This window comes from Sander lucioperca, chromosome 8, assembly GCF_008315115.2.
Source record: "Sander lucioperca isolate FBNREF2018 chromosome 8, SLUC_FBN_1.2, whole genome shotgun sequence".
Taxonomy (NCBI): domain Eukaryota; kingdom Metazoa; phylum Chordata; class Actinopteri; order Perciformes; family Percidae; genus Sander; species Sander lucioperca.
Window position 1 is genome coordinate 17,546,097 of NC_050180.1, and position 25,939 is coordinate 17,572,035.

The following is a 25,939-nucleotide window of genomic DNA, read 5'->3' on the forward strand; positions in this document are numbered from 1 at the left end:
GTGTGTGTGTGTGTGTGTGTGTGTGTGTGTGTGTGTGTGTGTGTGTGTGTGTGTGTGTGTGCGTGTGCATGCGCGTGCGTGCGTGCGTGCGTGCTTGTCTCTTCAGGGATCAGGCCGAGCTAATGAGAGTGCTCTAAAATAAGCATTCTCGGGCCAGCCTCCTACTCTCTGTGGATCCGGAGGTAGAGAGGGAGCAAGACAGTGAATATAAAGAGAGTTGATAGCAAAGCTGACAGCATGGATCAGAGCAGACCTGAAAGGAATGTTAATATTTGGTCATGAGGAGATTCATTTTATAGCGATGAATATATCCATTGCTTTTGTAAAGATAATGTTAGGACAACAAGACAAGTGTGTGAGACTGTCACGGTCACTCAGCAAGTAAGTGGCAGTGAGTGGGAAAAGGGCCATCTTGTGTTTCACTGTCTGACTCTGGAGTGCTTTGTCTGTTTTTGAATGACACTGGCTCAGACTCTTTTAGATAACATCTCATCAGCAGTTGGTCTGTCTGGCATTTTTCCTCTGTCTCCTACTCTCTGTCTGTTAAACATGTAATACAAGTAAGTACGGTGCAACTGCAAACTTTAAGTAAAAACACCACCACCCTAGCCATTGCACAAGCCCACTCCTGGATTGATGGCACCCCTTCATTCTTCCATCCTCTTAAAATAATCTGTCTGGCTATTATCAAACTAGTCTGGACCCATCTTCTTATGTGCTTATCCATCCCGTTTAGGATTGACCCATCTCCAAGATCAAATAATCTTGGTCTGAATGGAACCTAGTTCCCTGCTATGTGACATAGGTTATCATGTATCCCGGTCCAAATCTCCTGGACCTTATCACAGGACCATAGGACATAAAGTAATTGGCCGTCCACTGTCTTACATTTCCAACAATTCGGTGTGTCTTTCAGACCAATTCTAAACAATCTGGAGGGAGTCCAATAGAAGCGATGCATAATCTTGAGCTGAATGAGGCGCACCCTCACATCGCGTGACATAGTTTTAACATTCCTACAGATTCCGTCCCACTCCTCATCATCCAGTGTAATACTCAGATCCCTTTCCCATGTCTTTTTGAGGGCTGTCCAGGCTCCATCCCCCAGGTTCTGCATAAGCATAGAATAATACTCAGAGCCTCATGACCTTTTCCATATTTCAACAACACTGTATCTAAACATTCTGGTGCCTTTGGGGCTGAATAACTGGATCCACCGAGATACAGATCCCCCAGTGTGACAATACCCTTTTCCAACCAATCCCTCCAAAAAAGGGGAGATCTACCCATACAGAACTTTGGATTTCATCTAACACTTGATGAAGTATTTAGACATGGAAACAATTCAAACAGCCAGGCCGCTTTGGTCCAAACAACATTTAGTGATAGATTATCGGATGCGTTTTCTCCTCACCATACAGTTTAACAGACAGGCTTTGTAAGGGCGATAGTGGGGCAAGAACAGATTGCTCAATACAATGCCAGGGTGGGGCTCTCTCAGGAGGAAGTGACCAGTGGGCCAGATGCCTTAAGTTAAAAGCATAATAATAATACAGCATCTTTGGTAGAGCCAAACCTCTATCAATCGGTCTTTGTAATTTATTATAATGTAGCTGGAGGTTTTTACCATTCCAAATAAATGTCTTTGTTATCCTGTCAAACCATTTAAAATATGACAGGGGAACCTCCAGAGGAAGAGATTGGGTAAGGTAGTTCAGCTTGGGAACACAAACTAATTTTACAACATTGGCCTTCCCTGCTGATGAGAGATTGAGAGTCACCCATTTGTTAAAATCACAAGAGATTGTATTCAATAATGGATCCAAATTAACTTGAACTAGGTTTTTTTTACAGGAGGGTATAAGATACCCAGATAAAAGATACCTTGCTTTGGCCACTGAAATGCACCTGATTGGAACACATGACAAAGACAATAACATTTAACAGAAATCATCCCAGGTTCAAGAGCATTCTAAAATCAGAAATAATCAGTCTACTCTAATTAAAAAGATCAGTTACTCCATTCCATCTACTGAGCCGTCCGGAGAATTGTGTTGCTGCTGTCTTTCTCCATCATGCCTGCAGCAGTGATGTGTTACGAGGAAGTATGGCAGCTTGATGATAAGTAAAGGTGCGGCAAAGGGTCAAAATAGCAGCCTGTTATGAACGATGCAAAGCCGAGTGAAGTGTAAAATAAATTAATAAATGGCGGCATGCGATTAATGCGATTTAAAAAAAAAAAAAAAAAAAAAAAAAAAAATGAACGTGTTATGCTTGGCCCTTAATCGCATCACGATTAACGCGTTAATGCTGACAGCCCTAGTATATACATACTTTTGCTTTTACTATCGGCTTATATTTTGCACTAGCATCGCTAGCGTTAGCATTAGCCAACTCCTTCACCACTAATGGAGCGAGCTGGAAAATCAAACTTTTCCCAAACCCTGTGGGGAGGAGGGCCACAACATCATGGCCACCAACACAACTCAGCAAAGATTGTTCTTGCTCGGGCTTTAACTTCTGGATATTCGGCAGTGTTGCCACAACGGACCAAATGGCTTTGCTCGCATCTTTCTAGTGCACGTCCTCAATGTCATCGTTCTCAGCCACTCCCTCTGTTTACTGATTGGACCGCCAAATATTTGACCAGAGAAAACCTAAGAATATACCGCAAACCCAGACGGAGTACTGAAGGGAAATTAAAATTGAGCGGAAGTACGTAGGAGGGCGGAGCCAGGCTATGTGGCAGCTACCATGAGGGGAAAAGTGCAAGAATGCTTATCCATGAATGTAAATATTAAAATGAATAAATGAAAGCTTAATATGATTGGCAGGTTCCTGTTTCGCAGTGGTAACCAAGAGCACCCAGGGGACAAGATCGAGAACACCACAGTGGAAATACTGCCTGTTTCGGTACGAACACACACACACACACACACACACACACACTGAACGGTTGCTCTTGTATGTAGCATATTGATTATTGACAGGAATGTGAGCGTGACAGAATCGTTTGCTCCGCCAAAGGCGATACATTTTTATATTGTGATTCGCACTCCCAGTGTAGGCACAGATGTCTGTTTAAGGTGCTACTCGAAAGAGAAATAATTAATATAACATTTTCATTTGTGTCTTTTCTTTTACTCTACTGTCCATCTTTCAATGTGTTCAAATGTTAGGAACCTGAACCGAAGACCAAAGAGAAGTTCAAACGAACTGAAGACCGCTTTTACAGGATTGGTAAGTGGATTTGACAGTCTCCTAGTGCCATATGTGTGTGAGTGCATACAAACACACTGAAATATCGTGGTCAGATTACATACTCAACACTGCCTACAGTGATACAGACAAAAAGTGTGTGAAATGTTCTCAGTCACAGCCCTTTCCTCTTTTTATGCCTTCTGATTTTCATCGGAAGTTTTCTGCTCTTCCTGCAGCCATTTTCTCCTCTTAATTCCTTTGCTGACATTTTTTATAATACATAAAGCTTGTAAAATAGCTTTATGTATTATAAAAAGTACCTATTCTCTAAGCTGCCATGTTTTGTTTCACATTTGTTTGTTTTCTCACTGTTGAGCACATAGGTGACTGCTTAATTACTGGCAGTGCACTCTCCCTGAAAATATGATTTAGAGGTGTGTGTGTGTGTGTGTGTGTGTGTGTGTGTGTGTACCTACAGGTCAGTTTGAAAAGGGTGTGGCAGAGGGATTTGTAGATCCTTCTTTCAATCCCATCATAGCACTTCGGCTTTCAGTTGTCAAAGACTCAGCTGTGTGGGCCATTCTCAGTGAAGTAAGCCAATCGCATACTACACCTGCTCATCTTCTGTCCAATTAAATTATAAATATCACTCTCTCCAGATGCATGCTGACTCCTTGTTTTATCCAATAACACATGTGATGCTCTGCTCTCCTCCTGCAGATACATATAAAGAGGATAGCTGGCTGACTGTTCAGGAGCGGGCACATGAATCATGGCCCCTGGGGCACCAAAATCTCCTAGATTGCTTACGCAGGGCTTCTGGCACCTGGCAACCAGCAGTGAAGTCATTAGAGCCCACTAGAGTTGCTTGTCTGAGGAACGCCACCTCGCTATCCCCGCTCTTCCTAATGTACCTTGTTTTGCTTCTCATCGATCGATTTCTCCATTTCTTTCTGCATCTCTCCTTCACTCTTGTGTTCTTAATTCATTTGTGAGAATGTGAATACTACTGTCCTAAAGAACAACAGCGGAGTGTGTGGAAGACATCGGTTCCCAGCTCTGGCTCTCAAAGTGACTGTTGTTCAGCAGCTTTGAACACAATCAGAAAATGCTTGGACGAATAAGGACAAATTATCACGTCTGGGGAGAACCAGTCACCTGGCCACTGGTGTAGATGCTGCCAAATCCTCCTCTGTTTCTCAATCCTGCCACCTTCGGGCAAGCTGGGGCATTGCACTGTCCACTAGCGCCTCAGCAAAAGCCCATGATGATCAAGAATGTTGTCATCACTAATGGCCAGTTGCTCTCTGTTCTCGACAGAGATGACGGAGCTCTAGATCAACACCAGCCCAAACAACAATGTTTCCCTCACACCCAGAGTACTGTCAGCCACGCTCAAATACTCCACTTGTCCTGAAACACAAACTCAGGATGAGCTTACTGTTCCAAAATCCTGCCTGTAGCCAGTCAGTAACAACTTTGACCATACTGTAGGCCAGATTCCGTGGTAACTATCCCAATTCATCAAGAAAATAAGTTCCATGACACCATATCTATCTCACCTCCTGTCTGACAGGCCATGTAAGACCTCAGTGTCCATTAATAGTAAACCAATCAGACATTGCCTTGGTGTCATTTTCCCGAAGGAATATATTGTTATATTGATATATTATTACAGCTATGACGATCTATGAAGGTGACTTAATTTATTTGAAATAAATCTTTAATTTGTACAAGAGGTAAGATATATTTTTATTCTATTAAGAGACGTGTATGGTAGTTCAGAGGATGTTTTATTTGTGTACTGTTTTTTGTTGTCTAAATTGCTGTGTACATTTTCTTTTCATTATTACAGCTACTTGCGAAGTTGCTTTTGTCTGTTGTTGCAAGTAGCTTGGTTCAGTCGGTTACCGTTTCTTTTCACTTGAAGCGAAATGTTACACTTAAAACGGTTCATTTTCACTTCTTAAAGTCTGAATGGCTGGAGAGTTGGGAATAGATTCTGTTGAAGAAGTTGTGGTTCAAAATTGAAAAAAATTGTGCCTTATATCCAGGTCCCTTGAAATTGTCTCAGCAACATTATTCCAATCTGTCACTCTTGCCTACACTTTGATTGCTGGAAACGCTAATATTTTTTAAAATAACACAAAATCCAATTAGTGATTGGATGTAAAGAACAATATCTCTGTGTTATGCTAAGAGACAGTGGTAAAAAAGAGGGGGGGGGTTTTATACCAGATTACCATCTGAAACGGTGTAATTTGCACTGCTTTTTCACAATTTTTGTTACCATCACACCCTTCACCATTGTACTTAAATTCCCATAGTAGATGCTTATTTCACTGACTCCTCCAAATCTATGTAAATATCAATTTGCCCAATCACGTATCTTTTATTCGATTGGACAGAATATTATGACTACTGATTATGTGCACATTTTCTTGTATGATTTGGCTGAGGTTGTGTAGTACTTTCACTGATTGTAAATATATTAAAAAAAGCAATGCTCTCTCTCTCTCTCTCTCTCTCTCTCTCTCTCTCTCTCTCTCTCTCTCTCTCTCTCTCTCTCTCTCTCTCTCTCTCTCTCCCCTCCTGCCTTTTTAATAGTTTATTGAAATTCACTTGACATGTGTTTTTGTGTGTGGCCAATGTTTTGAGTTGAAGAAATTTGTGAAACTTCACTCATTTTACATTTTTGTGGTTTATTCAAGGGGGTAGTGAAGTGCCTTTTGGTGAAATTGATATGGGTCAATCTTTGCTTATGTTGTTCATGTGCATGATTATTTGTAGTTTATAAACAATGCATTTTTGGTCAGAGCAGGCTCCTCCACCCCCTGATCAAACCATCCATGCTAGAGCTGTACTCAAGAAAGCTTGATCGCCGCCTCTTCATCAGATTCTTTTTTTAATTGGGAGAAGATGAGAGCAAGTCGCTTAAATGGTGGAACATGTTTTGAAAGGGGAATGAGATTCAGTACTAGTAACAGGATTTGCTTCTCCCTCTTTTCCTGGATCCCCATACAAACAGAAACTGAATGCATGAAAACAGCATGAACGGCCATGAATCTCTTGATTCCCCTACTGTATTGTTGGACTGGAGACAAAAAAAGAAAAGGAACTCTTCCCTTGATCGACAACTCCATACACTCATCAGTTCATGTGCCTTCATCATGTACATGTGTATGCCTGCCTCTGATGTTTTTGACATCATTTTTCATGGACATCTTTGAAATAAATGATAAAAGTTGTTAGAAGTCATGGCCATTTTTCTGTGTTGTGATTTTGTTCTACTTGCATTACTCATGCCATCTGCATCACCAGGTTTGATTTCAGAACAGCTGTAAAGTAACAAGGTAAAAGCATAGTAAATATATTATAAACGTGATCAGAAGATCCATTTGACATAGTATTTTAACTTTTCGCAAATGGATCTGTCTACATGCTACTTTCAAACTTTTAAACAAAATCGACATAGAAAAACTACAAACCTTCCCAGCGTTCACTTCTTTGCGCCAATGTACTTCCGTTTTCCCATCATGCAGTCTCAGAAACATGGTGGCTGAAAGCTTCCATAACATTGAGGTCTGATGTCACTTCTGTTATCTAGCCCATTTTTGCACCTGTGAATGTATGAATAAGGGAATATTGGTGTTAAAGTGGATTGTGCACAATGCCGAAATATTACGAGGATAAAGAGGAGGATACCCGAGCCTGCGCCGGTGTCAGAGAGGACTTCAAGGCTTGTCTCCTTCAGCACGACTGCGTGGTCAAGGTAAGAAAAGGTCCTCCGGTCATAGTCATAACATCTGAAGTAACTTACAGGTGTGAAACAAGGCGCTGCGGTTCCATAGTTGGATGATAGTAACATTAGTCTACAAACGCTTGAGTTAAGTTAACTTTAACGTGACCTATTAGTACCTAAGTCATAGTTTCCCATTGCCAGACCTAGCAGTGTTCTGGAGTAAGAACCATTGACATAAGTAACCGTAACGTTACGTGGATAATGTTTCCCCAAACCCCAACTAATCACCAATAACATCTTTCATTCTACGTCACGACAAACGCCATTGTAAAAACTGACCATTTAATCATTAATAAATATAATGAAATCACCGAGGTGAAGTTAGTTTAATGTTTAACATTCGTCGATTATCGCTAATATTACGTGCCAAAGCCTCGATTTAACCCTCTTAATAAATAACCCTAACCTAATCGATGTGATACGCTGTTTGTTGAATTCGGTGTCAGTAGTATTTCTTACGTTAATTACCGAATGTCACATTCGTTAACGTAACAACTTTAGCTAGTTAAGTAGCTAACAGTTAGTTTTATACAATCTATGCTCTATGCAGTTAACGCTAGCTAAGTTACTGCACCAAAAATATAATATTGAGGTTGGTGTTTGTTAGCCTAACAAGTTAACGTTAAAAATGTCAAACTGCTGTAGGCCTACTCCTTCGTGGTGGATCAGATGATGTATGCAACATTTGCGGTAACGTTAGATCCAAGATCGATGGGCTAAACTTGATCAACTGATCATAATTCATAACTGAATATCTGTATATTAAGTGGCCATAAACATTATTTATGTAAAAATAAAAAATACTGCATTAGAAAGCATCTGATACACTACAACCTTTGAATTAAATGTTGTTGGAGTGTTCATTAAACTCAATTTGATTTTGAGATCAGGTTCAAACATTGCATTTGTGCGAGGAAATGAACATTTAGCTCATGGGAAGTGCTCAGTGTTTTCTAACTGGTTTCTTAATTTGTGAGGAGGGGAAGATGCCCAGTGAGTGTTTGAAGGAAGGCCACTGCAAAGCCCTGCAGACATCCTTCTTTGAGTGCAAGAGGTCAATGGTAAGTCAGCAGTATTACATTGTAATGTTGAAAGCATTTGTGCTTCTATAGTAGGAACTGGTGGGAAGTGGAAGAGTAAAGAGCAGGGAATGTTTTATCTTCCTCTTTCTTGGTGTGTCTGTAAGATGTTTTTCCAAAGTGACCAGAAGCATAAGGAATATTGAAAACAAATAGCTGATAATGTTTAATTTAAATTCTGTCTTGTACAATTGACTCATGCCTTCAGCGTGAGTGTGTGCTGCACACTAACAAATGTCTGTCCTGTCTTACAGCTGGACACAAGGTCGAGATTCAGAGGAAGGAAAGGATATTGAGGAACCATCTGAACGAGTGGTCGAGTGAATCCTGGAGCAACTGTAAATACTTGTAATGATTTAAACTCAAGAGTGCTACTCATAGGCTAGAGTATGTGCAGCCTTACAACCTCATCTGAAGTACTTGTCAAGAAAGGACTACCAAATATTGAAGAACAATGCAAACTGAAGGACAAAATCTAGTGCTGAAAAACATTGGAGCTGTCACTGGCTGGAGATTTTTCTGGATGAATGAGTGAGTGTGTGTTGTGCTATGAGAAACTTGATGTGATGAAATAAATAATGAATACAATGTAAAGAAAGAGATTCTATTAACATTTTAATGAGGTGCTGTCACAAAAACACGTCTGACTGAAACATACGATTTCAAGTATAACATTTAAAATCAGTTTTCATTAGGGCTGCAACTAACGATTAATCTGTCGATTATTTCCTCGATTAATCGATTAGTTGTTTGATCTATAAAAATGTCAAAACATGTTGAAAAATGTGGATCAGTGTTTCCCAAAGCCTAAGAGGACGTCCTCAAATGTCTTGTTTTGTCCAAAACTCAAAGATATTCAGCTTACTGTCACAAAGGAGAGAAGAAACTAGAAGATATTCACATTTAACAAGCTGGAATCAGAGAAATCTTATTTTTTTAATAAAAAAAATGACAAACGATTAATCGATTATCAAAATAGTTGGCGATTAATTTAATAGTTGACAACTAATCGATTCATCATTGCACCTCTAGTTTTCATGATGGGGTCATCATAAAATTGAGGTATACACATACAGTAGTGAGTCTTCCGTTAGCATTTATATTACATCATATAGTGTTAGTCTTTAGTCTTGGTCTTTCCTGCTATGGACAGTGCAAAGTTACAGTTTGCAGTCAGTTGCACAGTTTTATATACAGTATGTTGGCTTATTACTAAACACAAATGGAGAAATTACTCATTGTGAGTAGTAAGACCAAAGCTTCTTCTACAACTCAACAGAAAACTGGGCCAAAATTTGTGGATGGAAACCGTGACATGCTTAGTTGGTGTGTTCAGAGCTGTTATTTCAAAGCAGCCATCATCATCTGCTTGAACTTTTCCATATCCACCTTCTTCATAATAAAAGCCTTTCGAGCATTTTTCAGGAAGCCCACAGTATCTACTATCATCATGCCTCTGGTGTGTGTGCCCGTCAGCTCTACGCTAACTGGATAATGGTCGCTTTCTGTGATGAATGAATCGTCGACGGCGGCTGCCATGGCATACGAGTCGCAGGAAATAAAACCTGTGCCAGCAACAAACTCTTTCTGGAAGCGTTTGCTTTGTGACACCTCGATGCTGTGTTGGAAGATCTGTGCCATGAAGCGAGCTTTATCGGTGTCCTGCGCCAACCAGGCGTCGCAAAACTCCTGTCAACACCAGGAGAAATGTAAACACAGAGCAGCAATTGTTCTCTGATGAATTCCTCGATGCATAAACTTATTGGAAAGGCTGTGTGCTGTAATTAGTCTGAGGAATATATACGTTACAATGTGTGAAAAGAAGCCTTACCCAGGACAGCTTGCTGTAGCAGGTAAACTCCCAGCAGGCCAAGTAGGTGGGACACAGATAGTCGTTCAGTACGATGTATGCAGCCTCTGGATCAGCAGCAAAATTGAACTCACCACACACTGTAGTGTTTCCTCGAGCTGAAGGAGCAAACCACAGAAAAAAACATAGGAATCTCCACCATTAAAGGATGTAGACAGTGGCCCTCATTTATGAAATGTGCGTACGACCAAAAACAGGCGTAGGACGGGCGTACGCCGATTCCTACGCAAAGCAAGGGATTTATCAATTTGAACGTGAGCGTAGGCTGCGATAAAATCTCACGTCTGGTCTGAACTCGGTGTATGCAAGTTTTCGAGTCAGTGTGGACTTGCGGTGCAGCATATACAGTGAGGAAAATAAGTATTTGAACACACTGCGATTTTGCAAGTTCTCCCACTTAGAAATCATGGAGGGGTCTGAAATTGTCATCGTAGGTGCATGTCCACTGTGAGAAACAATCTAAAAAAAAAATCCAGAAATCACAATATATGATTTTTTAACTATTTATTTGTATGATACAGCTGCAAATAAGTATTTGAACACCTGTCTATCAGCTAGAATTCTGACCCTCAAAGACCTGTTAGTCTGCCTTTTTTCAGACCCCTCCATGATTTCTAAGTGGGAGAACTTGCAAAATAGCAGGGTGTTCAAATAGTTATTTTCCTCACTGTAAAAAGTTTAACGGGAGAAGGAGAAGTCCTCAGTTGATCGCTTATCAGCAATGGCAGATCTGGCTCTTTTATAAGACCTCTATTCGCCAGTACAACAGTGCACACGTACGGGCCACGGTGGGGCGCTCCATCGGATTGATTAAGGGCAGATGGCTCATGGTCTTGCATCAGCGGGGGGACCCTATTATAGGCTACACGGCAGAAAAATTCTGCAACATTGTTTTAGCCTGTGGGGTTCTGGAGCCAGATGACCTGATGCCCAGAGAGCAGTGTCCAGCACAGCTATACCAAGGAGACAGGAAATTATTCCTCGCTTTTAAAAGGTATTGTTATGTTTGGCAATGATACTCAATACAGGAAACATGACGATGCACAACATCCACACGCTCTCCCTCACAGCTGTTGCCTGGCTCTGACATGAAAAAAAAAAAAGTATAAGTAAAATAAAAGACGCTGCATAAACTCTGCTACGGTGTGTTTATTTAAATATAGGTAAACCATATAGGACTAAGAGATTGCAATATAAGCCTGTATATTACTATTAGGACTATAGCATACATAGGCTATGTCAAGGATGTATAAATTAAATAAACTTCAGCTGGAGTCCGATTTACCACGGCACTACTGTTGGCAGTTTTGCTGGAGAATTGGCTTAAATGAATAATCAATTATCATGATAGTTACAGATACATTTTCTGTCGAATAAATAATCGTTTCAGCTCTCGTCGCAGTAGGTTGAGTAGCAGTGGCATCTGTTACACTGTAAAAGATGTCTGGCACTCAGTTTTCAAAACAACACATATGAGATAAGAGACAACTGCCAATTGGAGATTAATGGCGAAAGAAATTATTCAAATATGTCCTTTTTGTCAGAGTACATTACTTTGTCTAGCCCATTAACACTGTGTCACCTTCACCACCTTTTGCTAAAATCCAATATGGAAAAACTAGTTTATGATTTTACTGACATTCAGTGTTGCCTCCCATGATGTAGAGCCCTCTGAGTTTGCTCGGTAGAGATGGATCCATTCTTACAGCCAGAGCCAGGTTGGTGAGGGGTGCCGTGGCAACCAGAGACACCTGGGGAATAAACCCAAACCTTAAAGACCTGAAAAAGCACACACACACACACACAGACACACACACACACACACACAGACAGCTGTCTCACACCTCTCACCTCTCCTGGATTCTCATTGACAATCCTGATCATGGCTGACACAGCACCCTCCTTCTGAACCAGGTCCAGACCAGGTGCGTTGGGGTCAGGAGCATCTCCCAACCCGTCCTGCCCGTGGAAGTGTCCCGCATTGAGGCTATTCCCAAGGATCGGCTTAGCTGCACCTTTAAACACTGGAATCTGGCACCACATGAAAAACACGTACCACAAGGAAACATTTATACCGGTGTTATTGTTACACAGCTTCCAAACTGATTTCTGTCCATATATGTAACATATCTTGTAGTTTGAAACATAATGAGACAATGTTTATACCAATGTAGCTAATATTGCAAATTATACAGCTGGACTATTTTATTTTACTTAACACTGAATTTACCACATTGTTAAATCAATGTGATGTTACTTTACCTTGACTGAATTAGTCCAACATCTTTGCATTATGTTATTGGATCTCATCATCTCCTATGGGCTTTCGGTATCTCAGATCACTTCCCCATCAGGTTTGAGATCAGTGTTCCTCCACCTGCTAGTAAGCCTGTATCCTCAGCTTCTAGGCGCCGCTGCATCACCTACTCTTCAGCTGGAGAGTTTGCTTCTGCATTCATGGGCTCTCAGTTCTATGTCATGAATGGTCTGGTCTCTCCCTCTTCCCCAGATAACATTCTCTCTGTGTTCCATTCCACAAGCATGGAAATCCTAGACTCTATTGCCCCTCATTGGATTAAAACTATTAAACCTAAGGAGGACCCCTGGCTAAATGACACCACAAGGGCCCTTAGGCAACACTGCAGACAAGCTGAACGAAGGTAGAAGGAGGACAATTTACAAGTATCACTGGGTTCATTAAGGGTCAGTCTAGCTGTATACCAGAAGGCTGTGAAGGTGGCGAAGATACACCATCTCTCTTCTGTCATAGCTAGCAGTTGCCATGAACCTAGAGTGTTATTTAATACTATTAACTCTGTCCTGAATCCATGCACCTCTGCTCCGACATATGTTTCAATCAGTACACATGAGAAGTTTCTCTGTTATTTTATCGACATAGTAGCATCTGTCAGGCAAAACACCAGCGCTCATTTTAATATGTTTGTACCTGCTACTCTTGTGCACTCTGCTGTGTTTGAGGAATTTAAGCCAGTTTCTCTGACGTTGCTTACTGAGGTAGTGCAACACATGAAACCTACCAACTGTCCCTTAGATATTGTGCCGCCAGAATGGTGGAGGTTTTTAATAGCACCATTGGGTCGAGTTTACTTACTTTTTTTTTTTTTTTTTTTTTTTTTAATTCTTGTCTTAGTTCAGGTTCTGTCCCAGCTGCCTTTAAACATGCTGTGGTCAGGCCCCTAATTAAGAAGCCTAATGTTGACCCCACAGTGTTGTCCAATTTTAGACCAGTATCTGATCTGCCTTTTCTTTCAAAGGTTTTGGAAAAAGTTGCTTTCATACAGGTACAAGCCTTTTTACAACAGAACTCTGTTTGAAAAATTCCAATCTGGTTTTAGATCACGTCACAGCACTGAGTCTGCACTTTTGAGTACATAATGATATTGCCTTGTCTGTAGATGCTGGGAATCCTACTGTTTTAGTGCTATTAGACCTCACAGAGGCTTTTGACAGAGTAGACCATGCAGTCCTCCTCTCTCACCTTGATCACTGTGTAGGCATCAGAGGCTCGGCACTTAAATGGTTTAGCTCCTATTTGGCAAATAGGAGCTTTTCCGTCATGATTGGTGACCTCTCCTCGTCAGCTGCTCCTCTCTCTTGTGGGGTACCCCAGGGTTCCATTCTTAGCCCCATTTTTTTTTCTTTATATATGTTGCCTTTAGGGGCTATTATAGGCAAGCACAGTCATTTCATTGTTATGCAGATGATTTGCAAATGTGTTTGCCTATGAAAGCAAATGACAGTGTCGCACTAAACTCCCTGCTTAGTTGTATTAATGATATTAAGTTGTGGCTGTCACAAAACTTTCTTAATTTGAACGAAGATAAAACTGAGTGTATTATTTTCAGTACTTCAGGCACGCAAAATGTCAAAAATGTGGGGGTTACTTTTGATTGCAGCATGAAATTTGACAAGCAGATGAGTGATGTTGTTAGAATGAGCTTTTTCCAGCTTCATCTCCTGGCTAAAGTTAAGCCTTTCCTGAGCAGGCACGACCTAGAAAAGGATACCTGCTGGTTGCTGTAAAGTGCTATATAAATACATTTTGATTGATTATTTGATCTATTAACAGTTGAATTATCAGAAAATGAACTGTATCACAATATATATTGACATATGACAATGATAATTTAAAAAAAAATACATATACCTAGGGCTGGGTATCAGTACTCAATACCTTTAAGATATTGACCAAAATAACCCAGTACCAAGTAGTATCGAAACTTCCCCAGTCAAACGATACCTGAATTTGATCCTTTTCGTACCCAGATCTATAAAGAAAATGATGTTTGTATGGTTTTGCTCGCAGCCCTGTATGTACCTTGCTAGAAGCCTTCGCACACCCACTACATGATTAAATGTGGACACACTTAGGATGTAATGTGGTAATTCTATTGGCTACAGTTACACAAACGCTGACATAAGAACGTCTGAAGCAAATTACTACTTTTCAATCAGTCAATAAACCTTATTTTCCTTAAAAATGTATAGTATATGCGTGCTATGCTGGTTTCCATAAATGCAGTGAATTTGGACTATATGACGTTCTGCTTTTCTAAAGTACTTTTTGGGGACATTTAATGCCTTAAATTTGTATGCACTGGTATGATGGGATTGATGTACATCTTGTTGATTAATGGCAAATGTAATTCAAAGATGTTTCCATTGAGTGAGACAGGGCGCTTTATGTGTAATACTGTATGTTATAAGCAGTGCTTTTGTTGTAATATAATAATATCATGTCAAGTGTTTGGTTTCATTTCCTTTTCCAGAGCGCCTAGCCAAAACCAAAGAACATTTCCTATTTTGTTTGGTATTCAAATGCAGTAGTCTAATCTTCATATGAACTCATGCAACTTTGCTACTTAAGCTAAATGAGCTCATACTGGTTGTGTAGTTTTTTTTTCCAGTTTCCGCCTCATGTCATGTGGTTTGAGGAACAACAACTCATTGTTGGGCAGTTTTACAAACAGCAAACATGACGCCAGTAAATTCCTCCCAAACTCTCGAGAAAACACATACATGATTCACCAGTAAATCATGTCCGGATCATAAAATAACTACACTTTATAGAAAACTAACCGTGCTGCACCCACCTCAAGTTTATTGCAGGCTTGCAGAACTCGAAGTGTGTTCTTACACACATTCTCCACTGTGATGTTTCCATGCACACATGTGATGCCCAGGAGCTCCACGTTTGGGGCAGCCAGCGCTAACATGATGGCCTGAGCATCGTCCACTCCACAGTCCACATCCACCAGCAGCTTCTTACTCATCATGGACCCTGAGGAGCAAAGACTTTAGTCCAATAAGAACAAAATGTAACACTTTACTTGAAGGTATCTACATAGTGACATGACACTGTCATGAACACATGACACTGTCATGACACAGTCATGATACATGAACCCTAACCCTAACTTGTCATGACAAAAACCGAATGACAGTTACTAAAATGAGTGTTGTCATAAACGTTTATGACTTGTTTATAATGTTTATGACACGTTCACGACAGTGTCATGTCACTCTTATGTAGATACCTTCAAGTAAAGTGTAACAAACACTTCTGTCCTGACTGTTAATCCTACACTTTAATTAATGATCTACTCCTCTAGTAAATGAGTAACTGGTTGAGCTTTGCGGGTTGTTTAACCCTTGTGTTGTCTTCTTCCCGTCAACCTTGACAAAAACTTTTTTTTTTCGATGTTTTTGACGCCTTTTTTTCCACAGTTTGTTTTTGCTTTTTCCAACGTTTTAAATTGTAACATTTTTCTTCTACACATTTTCAGCGCTTATTTCTACGTCCCATTTTTTCTGATATAAAACAAAAATTAAAAACGGGTCAATGTGACTCGAATTCAACACAAGGGTTCATTTAATTCAGTGAATTTATATGAAAGAGAAGCCCATATAAGACAAGACCTACCTGAAGCTGAGTGTGAAAAAGATGAACTGTACTGTGTGCCGGCTGCTACTCTTCCTCTCACAGAGTGGAACCACCGATGGTCAGCTGCAAATAACCTTTGAGCAGCAAGAAGAAAAGACAGAACTAAATGGAGAGTGGACTAAATGGGAAGAGTTTTATGAAGCTAAAGTTAATTATTATTTAGCTTCTTGATGATCAATGTCTTCCTCCAGTGAAAAAAAATATATATATATTGCGGATGTGGAAAGAACACTGACGAACAAACGTGTGCCATAAAAGGCCGTTTAATGTGGGATAATCTCTGTACATTGAGAGAAATGATCAATAAACCTGATAAAAAATGACTTCTATTTAATAAATACATAAAAAAAAAAAGCCTTTGATTATATCTCCAGAGACTATTTATGGGCTGTAATGAAGTCTTATGGCTTTCCAGAAAGTTTTATCCATTTGATCAGATGTCTGTATGTTAAATCTAGTGCGTATAAATGTAAATGGTGTTTTAACAGAGCCCTTTAATGTAGAGAGGGGTGAAACAGGGCTGCCCTCTGAGCGCTGCTTTATACATCCTGGCTATCAGCCCCCTTATTAAAACCATAAACTCTGAGAATCTCATATCTGGTACACATGTTGGGCTCACTCCCAAAGTTACGATACGCAGAAGATGTCACAGTTGTTATTAAAAACCAGATGGAGATGGATGTTTTAACTAACCACCTGAACTTGTATGAACTAGCTTCCGGTGCCAAATTAAATCATGATAAAACGGAGGGCGTTTGGATCGGAGCTGAAAGTAATAAACGCAACATCAACATTAAAGTAAAGGATGAAATTAAAATCTTGGGTTTGACCATTTGTAATCAAAACTGTAGTGACAAAAACTTCACTATGTGAAGTTAAAGAAGAAGTAATAAATGGGAAAATAAAAACACCAATTATAAATCAAGAGTCAACATAATCAAAACTTTCGTCTTATCCAAGCTTCTGTTTTTAGCAAACATCTTTCCTCCATCTCCATCCATCCATCCATCTTCTTCCGCTTATCCGGTAACGGGTCGCGGGGGTAGCAGCTCCAGCAGGGGACCCCAAACTTCCCTTTCCCGAGCCACATTAACCAGCTCCGACTGGGGGATCCCGAGGCGTTCCCAGGCCAGGTTGGAGATATAATCCCTCCACCTAGTCCTGGGTCTTCCCCGAGGCCTCCTCCCAGCTGGACGTGCCTGGAAAACCTCCCTAGGGAGGCGCCCAGGGGGCATCCTTACCAGATGCCCGAACCACCTCAACTGGCTCCTTTCGACGCAAAGGAGCAGCGGCTCCGAGCTCCTCACGGATGACTGAGCTTCTCACCCTATCTCTAAGGGAGACGCCAGCCACCCTCCTGAGGAAACCCATTTCGGCCGCTTGTACCCTGGATCTCGTTCTTTCGGTCATGACCCAGCCTTCATGACCATAGGCGAGGGTAGGAACGAAAACTGACCGGTAGATTGAGAGCTTTGCCTTCTGGCTCAGCTCTCTTTTCGTCACAATGGTGCGATAAATTGAGTGTAATACCGCACCCGCTGCGCCGATTCTCCGACCAATCTCCCGCTCCATTGTTCCCTCACTCGCGAGCAAGACTCCAAGGTACTTGAACTCCTTCACTTGGGGTAAAGACTCATTCCCTACCTGGAGAAGGCACTCCATCGGTTTCCTGCTGAGAACCATGGCCTCAGATTTAGAGGTGCTGATCCTCATCCCAGCCGCTTCACACTCGGCTGCGAACCGATCCAGTGAGTGCTGAAGGTCACAGGCCGACGATGCCATCAGGACCACATCATCTGCAAAAAGCAGCGATGAGATCCCCAGCTCACCAAACTGCAACCCCTCTCCACCCCGACTACGCCTCGATATCCTGTCCATAAATACTACAAACAGGATTGGTGACAAAGCGCAGCCCTGGCGGAGGCCAACTCTCACCTGAAACGAGTCCGACTTACTGCCGAGAACCCGGACACAGCTCTCGCTTTGGTCGTACAGAGATTGGATGGCCCTGAGAAGGGACCCCCTCACCCCATACTCCCGCAGCACCTCCCACAGTGTCTCCTGGGGGACCCGGTCATACGCCTTCTCCAGATCCACAAAGCACATGTAGACCGGATGGGCATACTCCCAGGCTCCCTCCAGGATCCTTGCGAGAGTAAAGATCTGGTCCGTTGTTCCACGACCAGGACGGAATCCGCATTGTTCCTCTTCAACCTGAGGTTCGACTATCGACCGAACCCTCCTTTCCAGCACCTTGGAGTAGACTTTACCGGGGAGGCTGAGAAGTGTGATACTCCTGTAATTGGCACACATCCTCTGGTCCCCCTTTTTGAAAAAATTATTTACCCTATACCGTAAAAGTATGGAAATACTAAGTACAAGTACCTCAAGATTTGACCGTATTTGAGTAAATGTAGGCTACTTATAATATAATAATATAGGCTATTCGTTATTTGCCAAGTACATTTTTACATAACCTATATAGAACCATTATGTATCCTCTGTATACTTCGTTACATTCCACCACTGCTGAACACTGGGAGCGTTTTAAATACGTCACATTTCTGCATTCCTGAGCCTGAAAATGTAGCCTGATTCACTCACAAAAACACAACAAGCTCACATAAAAGCTATCAGAAAGAAATATGAAAAGTAGCAAAGCTGTGTCTCTGAGAAACTCAAACATTTCTTCAGTTTTTAGGTCATAGTAAAAGCCTCGCCTCACCTCCGCACAGAGCTGCTTAAAACGTGGCGTGGTTTTACAAAACATCGGATTATCCCCGCCATGCAGACAGATGGAAACCTGAGAGCAGGGGACGATCCAGCGAGCTCTTACCATAGACTGTAAATAAAATGGACCAACAGATCCCGTTGCTCTGGACGGAGACCAGTGAAGGATATTAGAAGCACTTTTCCGGTGAGCGCCTTTTCCACGTCTGCCTCAAGCAACTCGAATCTTATGAAGCACCTCACATCAACACATGCTAACACGACACTTGTTGCTGCTGCTAACCCAACCATAGACTGTATATAAGTAGAACCCAACCCCCAGCCCAAATGCAGCTAGCGTGAGCCCCAGCGAAGGAGAGTCAGTACCCGATCCGTACTAGGGATGGGCGTATCGATCCTGTGGTATCGATAGATCGATATACTCACGCTACTCATTTGGCATTGATTTCCTTAAAGAAATATCGATATAAACTAAAAAATAATAATTGGGGGTGTATGCATCACTTTCAGCTGTTTTAGATTACTTACTTAAATGACTATGTGCCGGGACACCCCTGTACCTGGCGGCGTATTGAGCTGGCCCATGTCACGTGACAGGAGACGAGCGAATGAGCGTCAACGTGCGACACAGCCGACAGAGACTGATGGCGCGTTTATGCTGTCGGTACACGATCCGTTCTGCACATGCGCAAGATAATACTGTTTTACGTATCCATACGACCTGCACGATCTGTTCCACGCTAGCCTATGGCTAACGTTAGTTTAGCTAACAGCTAATTCGGCTAACCGCTAGCTGACAGCTAGATTCAGTCTAAAATAACGTTAACTCAAACGTAATGGGAAAAGCAGGCTACAGCTAAATTAAGACTTCACAGTAATAACAATAAAGACAAGTATTGAGTGATTGTATTTTAAATGAGCACAAGTAAAGTAGAACTGACGTAACAGCTGTTATATATGTTAGGTGTTTGTTATATATGTCAACGTTTATTTTCAAGTTTTATTTTGAGGGTCTTTTAAAGTTATTACATGCTGTCTCAGCTAGCAGTTAGCCGAATTAGCTGTTAGCTAAACTAACGTTAGCTTGCCTGTGGAGGCTAACGGCAGTTGAGTTAACGTTATTTTAGACTGAATCTAGCTGTCAGCTAGCGGTTAGCCGAATTACCTGTTAGCGAAACTAACATTAGCTTGGCTGTCGACCGGAAGCGTGGAACAGATCGTGCAGTGTCGTAAATCCTCGTACAACCGCGCATGCGCGAACATTTTGCGCATGTGCAGAACGGATCGGGCAGGCAGAACGGATCGTGTACCGACACATGCCACCCAAGCCCCCAGGAAGAGCGCCGAGTCTAAAAGCCACCATGGGCTTAGCAGATAACGGTGGTACTGCACCATGGCCCAGAAAGACTTTTCACATAGACTTTGCATGGCGAAAGAAACGTCTATATTTCAGCGGATAATTTGTTTCTGGGTATATCAACTTACCAGCCCGAACACTGAAAGGGTCCTTGTTTAAAACGTTACGTTTTTAACATTTTTAACGTTCACTAGAAGCGAATCCAGAATTATTAAATTTGGCATGATGAACGCGCATAGTGGACGCGAGCAGAGCCGCAGGACTGCGCCCGCCCGCTCACATGACTGTTCTCCCGAGCTCATGTAGCTAGCTGTAATAATGGATATAGCTAATGATTGTAATTCACCATGTGTTCTATGAATACGTCCATGGTATTATCTTATGAAGTCATGATACATCCCAGGGATGTATGTAGCTGCTGTAAAGCCTGTTAGCTACGTGGATGTAACGTCATTAGCGTTTCCCAAACTGGCGGGCTATCGGCTAGCTAGCTAGTTGTTAACATCAGGGGTAGCTAGCATGGCTGTATTAAGATCTATACATAGCTAGCTATATGCCTACATAACGTTACTACAGACATAGTGATTACATCGCCTTGGTTCTCTTATAATACATCCGAGGGCTGTATGCTGTAAAGCTTGTAACGTGGATGAGAGCTGAAGCCATGGATGAGCTCTGTTCACGAAACTGCAGGCTAACTGCTAGCTAGCGCTAGTTAGTAGGTAGCTAGCTAGTAGCACAACATAATTATTAAATCTCCTTGGTTGTCTAGCTAAATACATCTATCATTTATTTAGCTAAGCATGTAAACGATAGGGAACAACGAAAACAATGTTTAACGTTAGTGAATATTTTAGACAATTACAAAATGTAACGTTACTTACCAGAAAAACTGAACTGCCGACTTTGAGTGTCTTGTCGTACAACCGAACGTTGAACAAGACATTATTAGGCGACCAAGTGTCACAGTCACGAAGATGAAACCTGGTCAACCCCCAAAATAAAGTTTACGTGCCATGAATAAACTTTGCTAAACCTCTGTCATGATTGATAAGCCGCGAACTGTCAATCACATCATAGCCACGCCCTAAAACACCCCCTGCTTTATCGCCAATTTTAAAATCAACGAGACCATAATTCAAAAAATGAACATCATTCTGTGTTGCAGAAGACTTAAAACTAGCGATTGAGACCATAAACTCTTAATTGTAATGTTTACTGAGGTAATAAATCAAGTGAGAAGTGGATCATTTCACCATACACTTCTATAGAAACCGACCTCCTTTTTGCAACCGCACGTGTCGCCTCCTGCTGGAAGACGACCAGCCTTCTACTCCAAGGCGGCAGCAAGAAAAAAGGGCTGAGAGCCCTTCGTCTTCATTTTCTGAAGACGACGAGCCTTCTACCACAAGGAGGCAGCAACAACAAAGTAATTTGTACTTCGTAGACTTCAACCTTTCTACCACCTTTAGGCAGGATGGAGGAATTGGTGAGAACCATCTGCCCTGCATTGACATTGACCACCCTAGCATCTGGTGGGAGCACGTACGAAGGGGTGAGAGACCTTTGTCTCGTGGAGTTGTCAACCCTTCAAACACCTTGAGGCAGGACGGAAGTGGTGACAGCCCTTCCTCTACATTTTCATCTTCTGAAGACGACGAGCCTTCTACCACATGGAGTCAGCAAGAAAGAAGGGCTAATAGCCTGAGTGCGAGAAAGGAGAGGGAGCTCGTTGAGATACAAAAGCAGCGTTATTCTGATTTGAGGTGTGAAAAGATGAAGATAAAGAAGGAGAGGAAAACGTTTGGTCTGCTTTCAAGAATATACATTTGGTGGCTCGAATGGAAGGTAGACCGCAGTGCCAGGGAAATCCAATCAACCTGTGAGGATGCGTGCTACCTCCAGGTTCATGGTAAGAAAGTAAACTTACATTTTGTCAATTTTTCAATTTATTTTTATCTTACAGTGGGCACATATCCCTTTCATGAGTTAATTTATGTATCTTATTTAATTATCATGGAGAACAGAGGAAACATACTCAGTTAAGCTAAGATAGCTCTTATCTCACTTATGGCGCCAGGCCAACATATATTTTTAACAACTTGCAACAAAACAAATCTGTTGACTATTTCCTTTTGGGAGGGGTGCGAGTGTACAACTGGACTACAGACTTAACCTTTCATATATGCTGTTGGTTACAGGTCACCTCAGAAATCCAGAGACAATGGCCAAGATCCAAAAAGAGCTGCTTGACCGAAGGAATGAGCTGGCCGTTTCATATCGCAGACAAGTATTTAAGTTGGAGATGGAAGTGAGGAAGCAAAGACTGAAGGTAGAGAGGAAAAAATAGATATGAAGAAGATGGAGACTATCTCTGAGTTATGCCACAACTCAGAAAGCCCAGATATGTTAAATCTTCGCTACGGGCCAATGCCAGTCAGGTCACGCAAACTCGGACTTGCTAACATATATCATTTAAGAGAATAGGAGAGCAATCAGAAAAATGGCACCAAATAGAGAGAGGTAATTGAGTGAAACGGAAAACATTTCAGATTTGACAAAACTGAAGTAAAGAAAAGTAAAATATTCTTTTATAACATTAGCAACCACCATCAAATATCCTTGCAACCACTTGATAACACCCTAGAGTCAAAAAGCATTGTGCAAATAACAGTGTCCTAACTTAACGCCACCTGACCCAATCTAATTCATCCTAACCTAGCCTAATTTAACCAAGGGTAGCCCAACACATATCCTAATTTAGCTTCGGTTAGGTGCTGGCAGATTCCTTAGGGTTAGGGTTAGGGTTAGACCCTAAAAGACAGTAGAAAGAAGAAAATAAGGCAAGAATAGGTTGAAAAAAGTGACAAAAACTTTGAAAAAAGCAGAAAAAAACTTTGAAGAAGGGCGCCCGGATAGCTCAGTTGGTAGAGCGGGCGCCCATATATAGAGGTTTACTCCTCGACGTGGCGGGCCTGGGTTCGACTCTGACCTGCAGACCTTTGCTGCATGTCATTCCCCCCTCTCTCTCCCCTTTCATGTCTTCATCTGTCCTGTAGAAATAAAGGCTGAAAATGCCCCAAAAAATGATCTTTAAAAAATAACTTTGAAGAAAAAAAGACAGAAGAAAAAAGTAAGGAAGAAAGGCAAGAATAGGTCAAAACAAACGACAAAACCTTAAAAAAAAAGCGACAGACTTGGAGAAAAAAAAGTAGAATTAACTACAGTCTTGTAACTGAAAAACATTTTGCAGAAAATGTCACGTACCCCCTGCAGTTCTTTTGATCAATGGATCACAGGTGGAGTGGGTCCTGAGTCCCGAGGAGACTTAATAGTAGATTTAATAATATATTTTATTTGTAATGCACTTCACATTTGGAGCAAAATTAACTACAGTTAAGATCGTAAAAGCATGGTAAAAACATCAATATAAAATACAAATTAAAATACAAAAAAAATTTTTGTTCTTTTTGTCTGTCTGTGTGTGTTTCTGTTCCCGCTTACATTTTCCACAGAGTGAGGACACGCCCCCCCCTGTTGATTCTCCCCACACCTGGTACCAACTCCAATCAGCGCACCTGCTGCTCATCCTGCTCCATCACCTGCCTTCAAATGCCAGTCGGACTTTCCTCTCCCTGCCCGATTGTTGCTTACCACTGAGTATGCTTTTTCACCAGCCTTCGAGATTTGTATCTAATCTAGTTTCTTGTTTTTTGTACTTACCTGTCTGCTCCGCTCCCTCACGTTACTAACTGGAAGATCTCTGTTCTCAGAAATAACCCACCTTGCTGCCAATAGCCACGCCACGCACTGGAACATCAAGTCTGCAGCCCCACTTAGGAACACAGCCCAGCACCCTCTCTGCCAGTCCGGCCATCTTCGGACCCAGCACCCTCTCTGCCAGTCCGGCCATCTTCGGACCCAGCACCCCCACTGCAGGCCCACACTTACAGCTTCAATAAAATAAAATTCCTTACCACCTACTCCAGTCTGCGCCTGAGTTCTGATCCTCCTTCCTGACAGCTCATTGTGTTTAATTTACAACATTGCATCATATTTTATAAAATGATCATGTGAGGAGGAATAAAGTGTCATAAAATGAAAATGCTAAGGTGCAACAACTCAAACGGGGCTTCCCGCCGAACACTGTATCCAGTTCTCTTAATACATCCATGATTATTACAGCTAGCTACATGAGCTCAGGAGAACAGTCATGTGAGCGGGCGGGCGCAGTCCCGCGGCTCTGCTCGCGTCCACTATGCGCGTTCATCATGTCAAATTTAATAATTCTGGATTTGCTTCTAGTGAATGTTAAAAATGTAACGTAACGTTTTAAACAAGGACCCTTTCAGTGTTCGGGGTGGTAAGTTGATATACCCAGAAACAAATTATCTGCTGAAATATAGATGTTTCTTTCGCCATGCAAAGTCTATGTGAAAAGGCTTTCTGGGCCATGGGGTGCAGTACCACCGTTATCCGCTAAGCCCATGGTGGCTTTTAGACTCGGCGCTCTTCCTGGGGGTTGGATAGAATGCAGGTTTAAGGCACTTCCGCATTTGCCGCATTTTGCTGAACCGGATGCGCTGTCCACTAATATAGACAGTCTATGGTCGGGATGCGTGTTCTTCTTCTTCTGTTATATTGGCGTTTGGCATAACAACTTGTTGCATGACTGCCACCAAATGTTTGGCGTAGCCTAGAGCATCAGGTACGTGAAAACCTGGTGAAAACATGGAGGCTACAATAATTTGCTGCTGTTTTCTTATGCGAGCATACAAACAGCACATCGTCAGGTGTTTGTGTTATCTGCAGGACAACGAACAGGAAAGGACACGGATAATGTGTTTTTTTTTTTTTATACATAGGCCTATTTATGAATAATTTGAAACATGTTATGTCTGTGTATGTTTCTCAGCAGAGGCATTTGTCCACAATAAACAGTTTATTGTCATTGAAATATGTTCAGTGAACCAAAGTCGCCTACATCAAACGTCAGTTGTCAACAACGCGTCACCAACTGGGAAACTCGGTTAGCAAAATCTGGCCCGAGTTTCCCACCTCTGATTCCGACAGGAAGGGATGTGAATGATGACGTTTTCACTCGGAAAAACGTTTTTCCGATGTCCGTGAACGCACGGACAGCCAAGGCCAGTGAGTCGGAGGAAAAACCAGAGAAGCGTAAGCAGGGCATGAAATTGGCACCCGCCCACCCGCCAAATGCGGGTAACTTTTGTGATTGGCGGGTGAAACTGTCAATCTACCTGCCACATTGGCGGGTGCCAATGAGAATTGAGTGATTCAGACTCGTAACTATCGGTAACGGTACAGATCCATATGTCCGACACGACTGAAGCGTGGTGTCGCGACGTCATAGATCCATGGTTGATGCTCCACGCCCCTGACCGGCAGTTGATTGGACGAACGCGTGTCGTGGGTTTGGCTTCTCGAGAATTTCAACAGAGTGTCATGGCGGCTCGTTGAGAATATACGGAGCCCCCCTGGTCCCACTTTGTCCAAAACATTTATTATAACTATCTCGTGGCCTCAAGATACATATCTCGTGGCCTCAAGATAAGTGTATATAAAAGGAGAATGCACAATGGAGCTTTTCTCCCCAAAGCAGAGAGTGCAGAGAGTTTCTCCTAAAACCCAACCTCCGCCATCCCGTTATTGTGGCGCGTCCCCCGCGGCCGTCTCCTGGCGCGTAAGGCGCCCTTTCCCCGTTATGTTTCTCCTAAACCCAACCTCCGCCATCCCGTTATTGTGGCGGGTCCCCCGCGGCCGTCTCCCGGCGCGTAAGGCGCCCTTTCCCCGTTATGTTTCTCCAAACCCAACCTCCGCCATCCCGTTATTGTGGCGCGTCCCCAGCGGGGCCGTTTCCCAGCCGTCTCCCGGCGTCCTTTCCCCGAGAAAATAACGTGGCATTTACACAAAC

At 42.1% G+C, this 25,939-nt stretch overlaps 3 protein-coding genes across 5 annotated transcripts in view; 2 read left to right on the top strand and 1 right to left on the bottom strand.

The window, feature by feature from the left end:
* The window catches only part of mgat4a (alpha-1,3-mannosyl-glycoprotein 4-beta-N-acetylglucosaminyltransferase A), a 33,799-nt gene extending 27,340 nt beyond the window's left edge, over window positions 1–6,459 (top strand). The window contains exons 13-16 of the mRNA XM_031294227.2: window positions 2,835–2,913; window positions 3,180–3,240; window positions 3,680–3,792; window positions 3,922–6,459. Of these exons, the coding sequence (XP_031150087.1) occupies window positions 2,835–2,913; window positions 3,180–3,240; window positions 3,680–3,792; window positions 3,922–3,948 (280 nt within the window). The 3' untranslated portion in view covers window positions 3,949–6,459. The remainder of the gene's footprint in view (window positions 1–2,834; window positions 2,914–3,179; window positions 3,241–3,679; window positions 3,793–3,921) is intronic.
* A 251-nt stretch (window positions 6,460–6,710) lies between these two features.
* LOC116046071 (cytochrome c oxidase assembly factor 5) lies at window positions 6,711–8,676 on the top strand. The gene is made up of 3 exons (XM_031294238.2): window positions 6,711–6,973; window positions 7,981–8,064; window positions 8,337–8,676. The coding sequence occupies exons 1-3, from the start codon at window positions 6,872–6,874 to the stop codon at window positions 8,376–8,378; spliced, it is 228 nt and encodes a 75-aa protein (XP_031150098.1). The 5' UTR covers window positions 6,711–6,871; the 3' UTR covers window positions 8,379–8,676.
* A 437-nt stretch (window positions 8,677–9,113) lies between these two features.
* Window positions 9,114–25,939, bottom strand: part of si:dkey-4e7.3 (uncharacterized protein LOC402865 homolog) — a 30,237-nt gene continuing 13,411 nt past the window's right edge. Inside the window, exons 1-7 of one of the 3 annotated variants that reach the window (XM_031294255.2) lie at window positions 18,754–18,953; window positions 15,897–15,991; window positions 15,067–15,254; window positions 11,804–11,983; window positions 11,592–11,703; window positions 9,914–10,050; window positions 9,114–9,771 (exon numbers count right to left, since the gene is read on the bottom strand). In XM_031294255.2, the coding sequence (XP_031150115.1) occupies window positions 9,424–9,771; window positions 9,914–10,050; window positions 11,592–11,703; window positions 11,804–11,983; window positions 15,067–15,254; window positions 15,897–15,991; window positions 18,754–18,938 (1,245 nt within the window). In that variant the 5' untranslated portion in view covers window positions 18,939–18,953 and the 3' untranslated portion in view covers window positions 9,114–9,423. The other 2 variants (XM_031294265.2, XM_031294276.2) reach the window with 2 other exon arrangements.